At 41.3% G+C, this 13,888-nt stretch overlaps 1 protein-coding gene across 1 annotated transcript in view; it reads right to left on the bottom strand.

Moving 5' to 3' along the window:
- The window catches only part of LOC133019933 (protein kinase C alpha type-like), a 132,299-nt gene that overhangs the window by 75,412 nt on the left and 42,999 nt on the right, over positions 1 to 13,888 (bottom strand). The window contains exon 3 of the mRNA XM_061086528.1: positions 7,119 to 7,201. Coding sequence (XP_060942511.1) covers positions 7,119 to 7,201 — 83 coding nt within the window. The remainder of the gene's footprint in view (positions 1 to 7,118; positions 7,202 to 13,888) is intronic.

The following is a 13,888-nucleotide window of genomic DNA, read 5'->3' as shown; positions in this document are numbered from 1 at the left end:
AAGTAAAAGTAAAAATGTTTGTGTTCTAACCCTAACCCTTTATTGGTGCTCCACGCATCTGTACCGTAACACTTCAAATAGATAAGCATCACATTTTAAGTGGCCAGAGATTTGTCTGGGTTTATTTACAAATAACAGCTCACTTAACCACAGTAAAGATGTTTCAGACATGACCAGCGGGTAAAATCCGAAGATTTGGCTACAGTTCCACACATGCACAACGCAGCGGGAGCTTCTCTGCACAGACACGTTCACAACAGCAACAAATCCTCTGCATGATTCAGGCGAGAGGTGGAGCAGCCGGGTGCAGCAGACCGAGGCAGGAAGTATTAACTCCGCTGTGAGATCTTGACAACACACAGACACTGTTGTTTGCTCTTAACACTTACTCTCTTGACATCTTCATCTGTGTTTATTTGCCGTGTGATGCCGTTTTTTCACCAGGAGATATTTGTTCTGTTTAAGTTTTTTATCATTTTGATGTCTGTCGTGCGTTAGAAGTGTCATCAACCCCCCCACTCCCTCACTGTGAATCCAGTGGGGAATCCCCTGCTGACGTCTCATGGATTTCTACACTCTTTACACAAGGAGGCCAGGTAAAGAAAGTCTGCGGAAACTGCAGAGTGTCTCACTTGGACATTTGTGTTCACACATGCGCCTTCAGAGGAAACCCAGAGGAACAATGGAGTTCAGTGCATGTCTGAAAGCAGCTTGTGTAACTCTGATTGTTTAATTGTTAAAATCTGCAGTCGCTCACTTCCACTGTGTGGCTTTTGAAGTTATGTTGTGGCTTTTGCAATTGTGTTTTCTGTCAATGCATTTGTGTGAGAAGTGTCGGCTGCCACACTCTTCCCTGTCATTCACTGATTTGTTATGAAGTCTGACAGGTTTCAAAAGGAAAACAGCTTCCTGACCTTTCTTTCCCATATTTGACCATTCCTTCCATTTGCAACAAGATCCCAGACATCGGCAATAAGCTCCACTTAACTTTGTTTATAAGTGCAACGGTCATGCGGTGATTCATGTGCAAACTCCTGTTAGCAGATGACCTGGTATACGCCTCATCACCACAAGGAGAATCTTCTTTCTAGGAACTATGCTACTTAGAAAAGGTGTTTAAGTGAATGTCCCCTGGATCCTCTTCTCTGCCCCAGTCGCTGGCTGAATGCTGAACATGGTGTTCACCATGACGGAGACTTTTTGTCCACATCAGGTCTGTTTAAAAGAGATGGCCAGCACCCTCGCTCAAAGGAAACGCTCTAAGAAATAAAACACACGAAAGGCTCCATTGCCTGTGACAGACCCAAGATGCCTGCGGCACAGATGATGTAATTTAGATTCTCACCAGTTTAATCTTGTTTTCAATTCCCAAGCAGGATCCGTGTAATGATACAGTTTGTGTCCCTAAGCCTCATCATCAGAACACCTATTTTCCCCCAGACCTGCTGGGGTCTATGTAAACCATCCTTTCTTGCGTGATTTGCCCTTTTAAATATTTGATCCCTCCTCGCCTGCAGCATTACTCATTAATATTACAAATTAGATTTCTCCCAGGTTGACTGGAGTCTTTCTTGCACCTCATCGTGACTGCGTCTCTGTAAATGAGCGATTTAGAGGCTGGCTGATATGGTGCAGATGCATACAGTTTAGAGTGCAGCTTTTCAAATGGCGTTGGAGAATCTTTTCAGTTTGAGCGCTGCCTTCAGGTCAGCTTTGTGTGTTTCCAAGCAGAGGAGACAGAAAGGACAACGTGCTGATGCTTAACTCGGTTGCTCTGTCACAGCTATCAGTGCACTGAACAGCCCTCGAGGCAGGGCTGTCTGTCTAACTGTGTGTGTGTGTGTGTGTTTGCATGCACGCAGGCACGTATTGAGCAGAAATCAGTGCAAAGACACATGCAGATTGCCCCGGGTCATCCACTTGGTAAGTAGACATCAACAATGCAGCAGCCACACGCTCGCACAAACCTCTCAGTTTCCTCTGCCCCTGTAGTGAGGCGGGAAGCTCGTGCATTATTGATGGCCTCGTCCTGTAAAGCACTGAACTTACTCGAGCTGCCAGTAACATTACACCTGGCAGCCACACCAAAACATTTTGTTAAATTAAGAGCTTTAATCAGAATAATTGAGACTAGAGGGGAAAGTGCTTACAAGCGATGCTAATGATGATTGCTACAAATGATCACCTTAAGTATGATTTACTGAAGAGACACAACTTTACATGACATTCAATTTACAGTGATTATTTAAAAGTTGTTCAACAAGTGGAGAAACACAAAAATATTTAAATTCTTAATATTTATCTCATTACAGTGAGCGAGTGATGTGCTACATATGTCAGCAAATGTCTCTACTTTATGCTCTTTTTATTACACAGAATTGTTATATGTTCTCATTGCTTAATATTTTTTCAACAGTGTTCAATAACGAGAGGAGAATTGAGCCACTGCCAAGTGGGCAGGTAACATAAGACCCCGTCTCCTGCAGAAGCATCATCACTGGTGAGGAAAACACATGAAGTGGATCTGCAAGAGGCCGAGACTCAGCCATAATGATGCAGTCAACCATTGCATTTGAAGTCTACACTGTGAAACTTTTACTTTTAATACGTAGAGTATATTTAAAAGCATGCACTTGCTTACTTTCACATTAACTTGTGTAGATTTGTATCAATCTATTTCTACTTTCACTGAGGTAAAACGTCTGAGTACCTTCTCCTCCAGTGATTATCCACAACAACAGTGCTGCCTTGCAAGTGATAAACAACCTCTCTCTGTGTCTCCTCTGTTCAGTGAGATTTTAAGAAGCAGTAAGATACTCGGAATGAGGCTGTAGCTGTGTGACCGACAAAAACTGCTTCAGCTGAAGTTCTACGCCTCAACTTTTTAGGCATTACTCGGAGGAACTGATGTGTGAACACAAACGTCTGACTCAGTTGAACCTGCTATCAAACAGACTTTAGCCCCTATGCTCAGAGTACAAAGTGTGTGTCCTGTTCGATTGAGCTGATGTGCAAACAGATAAAGGGCAGACACCAGCTAACACTATGTGCAGTTCCAGTTCTGTACCTGCTTCCAATCATATCTTATGTCTTGACTTGGACTTGTTACCAAAACTCAACAAAAAAGTCATATTTTGAGTGACCTGAACATCTATTTCAATCCCTCTGAAAGTTTTAAATAAATCAATTGATGGGTCTTTCCTCAAATATAACGCAAACAAACTATGTGTGTATCTGCAGCCTATCCTGCCCTTGAAACACCCTGAGGCTGAAGTTGTGTGGAGGATGATTTCAAGGTTGACTTTTCCCATCAACCTAAAGATCTTCCGGCATGTCAAGACTGCTCCCTAGAAGATCTGGTTTTGTTTCTTCCAGTGGGGAAGTTATAAAACATAGGCATGAGTCATATGTACGTAACCTAGCTACTGCAGATCTTCAGGATATTTGCTGGCCATGGGAGTTATTGCCTTCCTGAACCGCACACGCTGGACACAGAGAGCCATGTAATATGTGCTGTTGTCCCTGGCAACATTTCTGCTATGTGAACAAAAATTGATTCAAAAAGGGAGCAGTAAATGTTTGGATATGGAAAGTAAAAACACTCTCATGCATTTTTTAAAGAGGACAAAGGTTTTGTCTGCAGGCACGGGGAGCACTTGGAAACTCCACACTGAAAGGCCCTGGTCGGCCAGCGGTTCAAACCCAGAATCTCCTTGCTGTAAGGAGCAAGTGCTCACCAGAGGTGTAAAAATAACTGAAATATTGTACTCAAGTAAAAGTACCTTTGCTTTGATGACATTTTACTTAAGTACAAGTAAAAGTACCCATCTAAAAATCGACTCAAGTAAAAGTAAAAAGTAGTTCATTTAAAATGTACTTTAAGTAAAAGTTACTTAGTTACTTCCAACAACTTGATTGGGGCCACTCCTATACAGTGCAAAAAAGGACAAGGGGTCATAAATCCAATCCAAAAACAGTTATTTTTAATTATAGGAGAATCTTTACAAATATAAGTGCAATGACATTAAACATGTCAAACATTAAACATTTAACATGTCAACACAACATTTAAAAACTTTTGAGAGGACATGTCAAGACATGAACCACATGACAGCTAAAATAAAAAGTTAAAATGCCGCTGTCCGACTGTATATTTAAACTTTTGGTTAAACTTTGGGACCACCTTTAGAGCACTAGTCTACAAACTTCTTGTTGAGTTTGAGCATTATATAGTTGTTGCCTCTTTTGCGTTTGAAGGCAAACTGCTTGCTGAGATATGGCCACGGGTTTTCTTCATCTGCTTTAATCTCAACTGGCGAAAAGTACGATTGCTTCTGCTTGTTGGTCGTCCGCAATATCATCCTTCTCTAGCTCTCGTGACTCGGCACCAGCGGGCTTGCATCGACTCCATCATCCACTCTATGCAGCATCTACCACCGGTGTTGTGCAAGTTCACACCTCTCATGAACTAGTTCATACAAGTAAACATGAACTAGTTCACGTTCATAGTTGAAGTTCACCATTTAAATTCTGAACTAGTTCATAGTTCAGTTTTGATACATTTATTTTGAAATGGTTTCTTTTATTTTGAAAAGGCACTTCCTGAATAATACGGAAAAGATCGCTACTGGCTGGTGTGCCTCGCTGTTGGAATGAACGCGTTCTTTTGAACGGGTTCATGCACAACACTGTCTACCACTGCAGTGAGAATTGCCTTGCGCCTTTAACTATGTTTTTTTTTACTCAGTAACGGATGTAATTTCCATTGTAGCGAAGTACAATACTTCAGTCAAAATCTACTTAAGTAAAAGTAAAATTATCCATTTCAAAAACTACTCAAAAAATTACAAAGTACACAAAAAAACGACTCAATTACAGTAACGTGAGTAAATGTAATTCGTTACTTTACACCTCTGGTGCTCACCACTGCCCCACCGTGCAACCCCTAAGACTTTACAGTTTTCCATTAACCTTTTAATGCAACACGCTGGAATGAATGAGAAGACTCTGGTAGATTGATTATCAAGTGTTTTTCATACACTCTGCGCAATTAAAAGGTAACTGAGATCACTTCAACACACAGATGTCAAAGGTCACTAAAGGTTAACTGCCTTGTTACGGACGAAACCTGGTGCACCTTCACTGCCTGCAGCCCAGGCGGCTGCGGCTCAAATCAAGAATCGTCCAGCTCGGACTATTTTCTGCCGTTACGGCTTTCGTGTCATCCGTGTCGTGCTCTATTTAAAGAGTCCGGGCCGATGATCTTGAATGACACACTGACATATCTCCAGTTACAGAGGCCAGGCTGCTCTGCTGTAACGCTGAGGGGCTGTGCATGCCCAGCAAGCGAGCAGGCACGTAAATGGGGTTTCACACTTACCAAACAGTTGATGTCACATAGTTGGTACAAGTGGCCATTGAGGAGGCAAATCTGAGGTCCAAGTGAGCATGTCGCACTGACACTGATATTTATGAAGCATCTAAAGTGATTTCCATTGTCAAGGTTTAAAAAAGATCATTTTAAATACATTTAATGTTTATCACAGCAAACTACATTTTTTGGTAAAGTCCAATTTTAGTTTAAAGCCTTGATCAAAGGTGATGCTGGGTATATTCAGACTCCCTTTTAAAATTCTATCCCGAATCTTGTTTTAATTTTTAAGACACAGTTACTAAAAACGGTTCAGACAGCTGTAACTTCAGTGACTAGGCCCGAGCCAAGATAGATGGAGGTGTGTTGGTTTTGGCCGCCACTCCTGCATTTACCATCTGCCTCCTTGTCCCAGATCAGGTCATGACTATTAATCCGCCAATCCGCTTTTGTCTGAACTCTGTCCTGTTGGATGCATTTGAATTATCATTTATAGTTACACCATGAACTCGGTGACCCTTCTCGGGATGGCGCTCCGCTGTCAGAGTGTTCCCAGTCACAGACTGAGTTCGGAGAAAAAGTGCCAACCTCCCTGGTTGGGATGGGCTGTTTGCTTGGCCTGTGGTGATGGTGATCACGTGTCCAGATCGCACCAAATTACCTGCAGGCTCACAAAGCCTGCTCAACCGTGGTTGGTCAAACGAGAAAGGGAAAGCAGAGGCCTTCCTGCCCCAAAATCTGTCCCTCAGACAGACAGACAGACAGAGATTTCTATAATTATTTCATAGATGCTAACCGAATAAAGATCCTTCTCACCCGGGTCACAAACTCTTTGAGGTTCTTCCCTCCGGCAGGAGGCTGCAGGCCATCAGGACTAAAACCGCCAGCCACAAGACCAGCTTCTTCCCGGCTGCAGTTGGCCTAATCAACAAGGCCCAGGACCCCCACCTGACTTGGACTTTTATTCGGCCCCCACACCTCAAGGATGTGTTAAATTAACACATATTATATTATATTATACTGTATTACATTGCATATTGCAATTTGACACAGTTCACTGTTTTGCATGTTGCATTTCACTTTTTACTTCACTTTTTTACATCTTTTATCTTTTATATATTTTTATATAGATATGTTTATGTCTAAATAAATGTTACTTTATATAAATATTAGAAAAAGTGAGTAAATAAGAAGTAAATAGTGAGTAAATATATATTATTTTTTATTTTATTTATTGTGTTTTTATGTTTCTATGTTCATTGTATGCACCAATAACCAGAGCAAATTCCAGGTAGGTGTAAACCTAATTGGCAATAAATACCTTCTGATTCTGAAGAGATTCAAACTTTCTTTAGATCAATTGAAACAAAGACACTATGATAGTATTATTAATGAAACCTATTTGCCGTGATCATTTTGAATCTTGTCACTAAAATCCCTCCAAAGACAGATCATTTGATCATTTCAAACCAGGCAGACATTATTCAAACTGAAAGCTCTCAGTGCTTGGAGAGTGATGCTCGTCAGGGGAAGTAGTAAGTTTCACTTTTCCTTTCCCCCCTCTGCAGCAGACTGCTTCTTCTTTCAAACAACAAGAAAACATGGCAGCTCTACAGCTGTCGAAGGGAGCCAGTGTTTTCAGAAAGGAGGCCTGCGTATTGGTGACAGTGTGTATCTGCACTTCAGTGAAAGGCACCTCCTCAACGACAAACACGTCAGAGGCAACAGCTGGGCTTTGGTTACTTACGTCTGTGTCGGGCCCTTTATCTGCCCCCGGGCAGCAGAACGTGACCAATTCATGGCACCTCTTGTGGACCACGAAACAGCAAACTGCGGGAGACAAAAGAGAGGGAGAGAGAATGGAGAGAAGAGTGGGAAGAGAGAGAGAGAGAAGAGGAGAGAGATTTGGAAATAACAGAAAGCGCAGACGGACAGGGAAAAAGGGAGAGAAAGAATGACATGGTTAAAATACATTGCATCATTGTTGACTGATGGACAGCAAAGAGAAACAGAAATCTGATAACACCGAGAGGGACTGGGGAGAAAAAGTGACTGATGTCTGGGCCAGGCTCCTTATCATGTGTCCAGATGGCCAGTCCTGCCTGCAGGCTGACTGCTCTTATTGCAGAGTACAGTGCCACCTCCTTCAAGACAGGACAGGAGCTGAGGCAGAGACCACACACACACACACACGCATTCACACACACTCACACTAACACACTTTTGTATGCACCCGAACCACGTTCAGTGAAGACAAACACATCCTCACAATCCCTGTACATGCATCATCTACATAGAACACATCCAGACCTATACACACTCGTGAAAAGACCTCTGGTTTAAATGCCAGGTCACTGAGTGCACTCCAGTCTGCAGCCAGGCTAGCAGCAGACTCGTGGTGGAAGCAGGCGCCTGTTACTGGCGCTCGAGAACCGGCTGACACCAAAAAGGAGTCACGGGGGGTGGATTGTGTGAGCTGGCCGGCATGAAAAGAAAAAAGTAAACTGTATATTGTCACTTCTCTGTCCTTGCACAATGAGACACTGAAGTGTTTATATTTCTGCTCCTCTCTCCTTTTGATAGACACCAGAGCCCCTCCCTTTCCAGCGAGGACTCAAGGCCGAACACTTGCAGCATGAGATGAAAGCGTCTGAATTGGTGGTTTTCGATAGTCCTCACTTAGCACGGAGTAACCCTGCAGACTCCATTAGTGGTTTGTGCTGCATTAGTGATGCGGCGCATCTTCAGAGACTTGATTTATTTTCCAGTTTTCACAGTTTTAACTGCTGTATCGGGGAGCGAAGCGAAACATCGCGGCAAAGTAATGTACGGTGTCTCACTCCGCCTACACGTCACCTCTCGTCTGTCCTCTGAAACACTTTCCAACAGCTCCACCAAAACACAAAGATGCGAAATGAGCTGTGATGGCCACCGTGGCACAGCAGGGGTTAAAAAAAAGCCTACGACAAACACCCAGGGAAATGTGAGTCACATTAACACCTACATCAGCTGCCTGACAGGTATTATGCAAAAAGACAGTGGCAATGACCCACAGAGACGTCCTCACAATCAGACGCCATTGCTATTTGTTTCACCATTTCAATACTGGTCTGCTACGTCAAACTATATCGATCCATTAATGCATTATTTAAATAATTCAGTTATTATATTTGACATGAGAACACTTTTTTTGTCAAATCCACATCCATTTGTCCTGTAACAGAGCTGCTACTCTCAAAATCATGAATACAGCCAGACAGCTATTAAAGAATGTAACACCCCATTAGGTGGTAATATTTGCCAATTGCATATTTTTCTCATAACACTTTATTGAAAGTCACCAAAATGTGGCTTATACAGGCTTATTGGCCACATTAGTGTGACTAAGTGACAACACGCAACTATTTTTGTCTCCTTGCAATTACAGTATGTGCATTATATCCAAGAAATCTGCAAAATATTTATATACTACTATATTACTTTTTTTTCCCCCATACAATTCCGTATATATTTCTGTTCCGTCTCAATAAAAAAGGATCTGTTCCTCCTTGTCCAATTGCTGTGAAGACGCACACTGTACCAGTAGTGCAGCTTGTTTGTTTGTGGACACATTGCTGAAAAATGACACAGTAGATACAGTATTTTCACAGAAGCAGGTTGTTTATTATGTGTGGCAGACACCAAGATTAGAAAGCATAGGTGCGCATATGAGTAGGAATACAGAAGTTGAATGGTTGAGAAAAGAAATAACTGTTTGATTGAAAAATAAACAGAATGTAAATTTGCACTGATATTGTTTTTCAGGTCATTCTTCAAAGTGGCAAATGTACAGCAGTACGTGCTGCACGTTCCAGCTGCCTGCCTGAAAGTGTGTCAACCCACATCTACTACAGCTAATAAATTGTCTATGTATTAGTACCTCATCTATCCCACACTGAATAATCCAAAAGTTTCACAGATGGAGCTCCGGTCAACACTGACACAATAGTTTCAGCTCCACATAACACTCACATAGGTGAATTTTGCATAAAGGCTGTGGGATCATCGGCCTCAGTGGTGTCATAGCTGAGTGCATCATGAATATTTGATTAATGTGGTTTGCAAATGGTGCATTAGAATATTTGACACTTTTTTTAAGAATTTGGCAGCACCAACCGAGACCGAGCCAATTATCAACAAGACATTCAGAATTTACTGAACATAAATTTGCTTTATCTCTACTTAATTATCACAAGCTGCAGTTGGAGTGAGATGCATCATAGTAGCAGGCGTTGTTGTGGAGAAAATCCACTGTACCAGCCCATATTTCAGTTCGGGACTCAGAAAATGCAGCACTGCTGTCACAAGCAAGCTTTTCTACCCATGGTGCAATGAAGAATAGTTTGTAATTAAAAGAATAAAGATTGTACTAGTAATAAAGTCGCAAAACCGCAAAAAACACAAATGCAAAAGCATGTTTGTGCATTCCATCAATGCACATGTGCGAGACGTCTCAGCCACCGTAAAAAAAACGTATTTAGACAATTATATAAATGCTAATCTAGTCTACACATGCATCGCACAAGAGCAAAAAAGGTTAAGGTTTGCCCACATGTTATATTCATGTGCACTTTAATGATGCTTATCAATACAACCCCCCAAAAACAGAGCTGTCGCACCACCAAATGTACCCCCTGCTATCCCTTCATGCCTCCTAGGAACTATCGGTCAGAGCACTCAATAACTGACATGAAACCATGACCCATAACTCCCACCACCGCCTACCCACAAACCACACAGGTCATGAATCTTGATGATTTAGTGCCTCCATGATTCATACCGGAGTAAATAACTGATCGTGGTGCGAGTCCCCGAGATTCACTCTTTGAATATGAAAATGCAACTGTGATATCCCAGCATGTGACCAAATCTTTGCCATCCTCCGTATATGTTGATGCAGTTTGAGTTTCTATAAGGGCTGATGGGTTTCTTGTTCTTTTCCAGTATTCGAAGCATACCTAATTCCTCCAAATAAAGCACACACTGCTACCTGTGTGTTTTAACACATCCCCTCCTATGCAGCAGTGGATTATAGGGTGTAGGAAAGAGTTAATTTATAAGGGTTCATGAACTGTATACAAGCTAGAGCACTATGCAATAGCAACAGCCCAGAAGAAGGCAGTGCTATGTTGTTGCAGGCATTTAAACCAGAAAATACAAAATATGTTTACTGAACACAAACCATATATGGTCAGAAGCTGACTCTGCTCTATTTTGGCTCTTCCACATGGTGTAGCATGAGCGGCTCCTGCTGCTTTGTACCTGCTCCGGTGAAATTACTCGATCCAAATCCCAAAATTACTGCTGTCTGGCTCAGGACAAATGTTTCCTGTGACACAGGACCATATTTCTTCAGGGATTTATGAAAATGGCTTTGCCTGTTCAGAGAATGTTGGAGACAAAGAGAGCGAAAAGGAGAGGGAGTAAATCTGATACACAGAGATGGAGTGGGATAAAGAAGGAGTTCAGCAGAGGCAAGATGGAGGAGGTCAGACCTCATCGTCTTCTGCTGCTCTCATTAGAGCTCCACTGCCTGCGATCAGCCGTCCCAGCCGTCTTGTTCCGGAGCAGCACTTAAAGGTTCGACACATTCATCACCTCTGACACCATTCTAGAGGAACTATACCTACGAAAGGTAGAGAGCTAGCTTTACCGTAACTCTATAACCGAGAGACGATAATGTACTCCATATTTCAACAGCAAGTCAATTCATCAAACCGATTTGTCTTTGCAAACCATGGGGATCGATGTGGAGTTTAATTGCTTGTATAACATCATAATGAGGCAGAAATGGAGGGCACAGGTGTCGGGGGTGGTCAGTTTCTATTAAAAGCTGTTGCTAATAAGAGCTATTGGATTAAAACAGGGACTCTGGGGACTGACAATGTGATAAAAAGCAATTAAGGCTCACAGAGTTGTGTAAGCATGAACGATTTTCCAAGTTCCTGCAAGAAATTAGATTTGGGGGATGTGATGTATTACCGCTGGCAACCGATTGGTCACCTTTGAGAGAGGAAAGTGGCTAAACTGTGGCATTTCCATCACCTTCGATCTGTTAAGATAACTCGAGAGACTGTATCTGATTGGAACCTTTCTCCCTGGACAGGAGCGCGAAGAGGTATTTCAAAAAAATACTGATTGGCTTCAACACAACCCAAGACAAAATCACTTCTCTATCCAAAAAGATATCAGAGTTCACTCCGATTTCATTCTGGTCACGATTACCAGGTCACAAGTTTACAGGAGCAATTTCCTGGAGATCTTTCTGAAAATTCAGGCAGGAAATGAGAAAAAGGAAACGGTTTCATTCAACAGTCCGTTTGTATAAAGATGTGATTCACTTCTGAGGGACCGCAGTCAAACAAAAGAAAGACAAGAGAAAGCTTTTAGATCTAACCATCATGAGGCTTTTGTGGCTCAATGCTGGTCATGACAAAAGCATCTCCTTCGGGACCAGGGAGTTTCTCATTATTTTCCTTGGTTTTTTCTCGACTTGGATGCCTGCCCCGTTTCCCTAACTGTCACAAAACAATGATGCCGTTGTCATTAAGAGGTGAATGAGAAAAAACATTAAACACAAACCATTTAGACCAGATAGAGAAAAATGATATAAATGGAAATGTCTTGGAGAAAGGTTTTCAAAGTTGTTAAAGGGAGTCAAGGAGAAACACTGAAGTATTAATCAAATCGTGGCTGAAATAACGATTCATATGAAGATGAATCCAAATTGGCTGCAGCCAAGAGCCATCTCTTTATTTCCAAAATTAATTCTTCTCTGCAAGAACGACTATATTCAGTTGTGATAGATGAAACTCTGGGAACACATTACTATCTGTGGATATATTTACAACTTCAATATGACTGTGATGATGCCAAGACAAGACAAAACCTCTACAATATTGGCATATTCTCTTACTCTCAGTTAAATTCTCAAGACGGAAACCAGTAGAAAACAATTTCATGACAAATTATTAATCCGAATACATGAGCTGAGCACATAAAGGTGATGAATGTGTAAATCAATAAACTTTAAGAGTCCAGCAAAACCATATAAATCCATTGACAAGACCTGGGAGCTTTCATGGAGTGCCTGAATGAGGCTGGATGTACATTGTGAGTATATAAATATATATATATGTATATATATTTATGTGGGTGGTGTGGGTTAAAGGTAACGTGGAGGTGGTAGAGGACAATGGAACTGAGGGTTGGTTCAGGCTCGTGCTATTGTTTATTGTTCATATGTCTTGTACGTCAAATCAGAGAGCAGCACACTATACGTCATATGTCATTGTTCAGCTGTTTTACAATACTGATGTAAAATGTCTTCATCCACATCAGTTTGGATGCCTGGAAGTCATGTTGGCCTAATGTGTAATTATATAATGACTGGTTGTACAGTAGCAACTTACACATCAGGTTCTACAACTAAATTACATAGAGACAAGCTCTGTAGGAAACAAATAAAAAGATTGAGTAAGGACATTAAACTTGCAATAAAAATGAAAGCCATGATTATAAATACTTGAGTTGAATCAACAGGTTGTATAAACTTTGACAGAGTAAGTTCAGGGACTGGATTCTCCATAGTTTGTCTGCTTACATGCAACACCTCATAACGACCATACAAGTTCCTTCATTCTCCTGAGAAATAAATCTTTCACCTTCAAAATGAACGACACAACTTGTGTCAATATCTCAAAATCCATTCTGCACCGGTGAAAGGCTTAATAAAGCAAAGCTAAATTATGACTTAATTATCATAATATAACGACTTTCTTCTCAGACACTTTTTTTCTCATTACATTATAATTTTATTCTCATAACATAAGGATACTATTCTTGTGATCTGATGTGTTTTTTTTCTTTAATGTGGAGAGAGAAAAACAAACATTAACCCAGGTAGCTGCTTCACACACACTGACTACAAGAGACCGACTTTGCAGAGACACAACAAGCACACAGCCAGGCCATTTGCTGCGTAATGATCCCTTCTTTATTAACATAAGTCATAAGTCTGATGGTTAACACACTCTCTGCAGACTTATGATAATGTCTTCTGTCTGATGAGTCACAGAGAAAGAAGTGAATTCACTCCGGCAGAGGTATTATTGAACATTTTATCAAGTCATTTAATCCTGTGCATGTATTTTCCAATAACCACGTAAGAATTTCTAGCAACGGACAAATATATTCTGGCTCCTAGCTTTTCACTGAAATGTGGCTGAGGCTGCGTCGTTATTCATTATTCACATTATATATTTTATAAATCAGAATTTTTGGCACAGAGGTCAATGTATTTGCTATGAGGGCCAAGGTTGATCTCCTTTCATATAACTGCACTATGCAATTTCCAGACAGACACAACAACAGGTCTGAGAGGGAAAAGGTGAATTTTCTACAGACACAAAAACCTCTCAGGTCTCTTTAAACTGTTTATGTATAAAGACTGTTCTGTACATACATCTTAAAAGACAG

The sequence above is a fragment of the Limanda limanda genome, chromosome 2, assembly GCF_963576545.1.
Source record: "Limanda limanda chromosome 2, fLimLim1.1, whole genome shotgun sequence".
Classification (NCBI taxonomy): domain Eukaryota; kingdom Metazoa; phylum Chordata; class Actinopteri; order Pleuronectiformes; family Pleuronectidae; genus Limanda; species Limanda limanda.
This window is presented reverse-complemented; position numbering and strand designations above follow the sequence as displayed.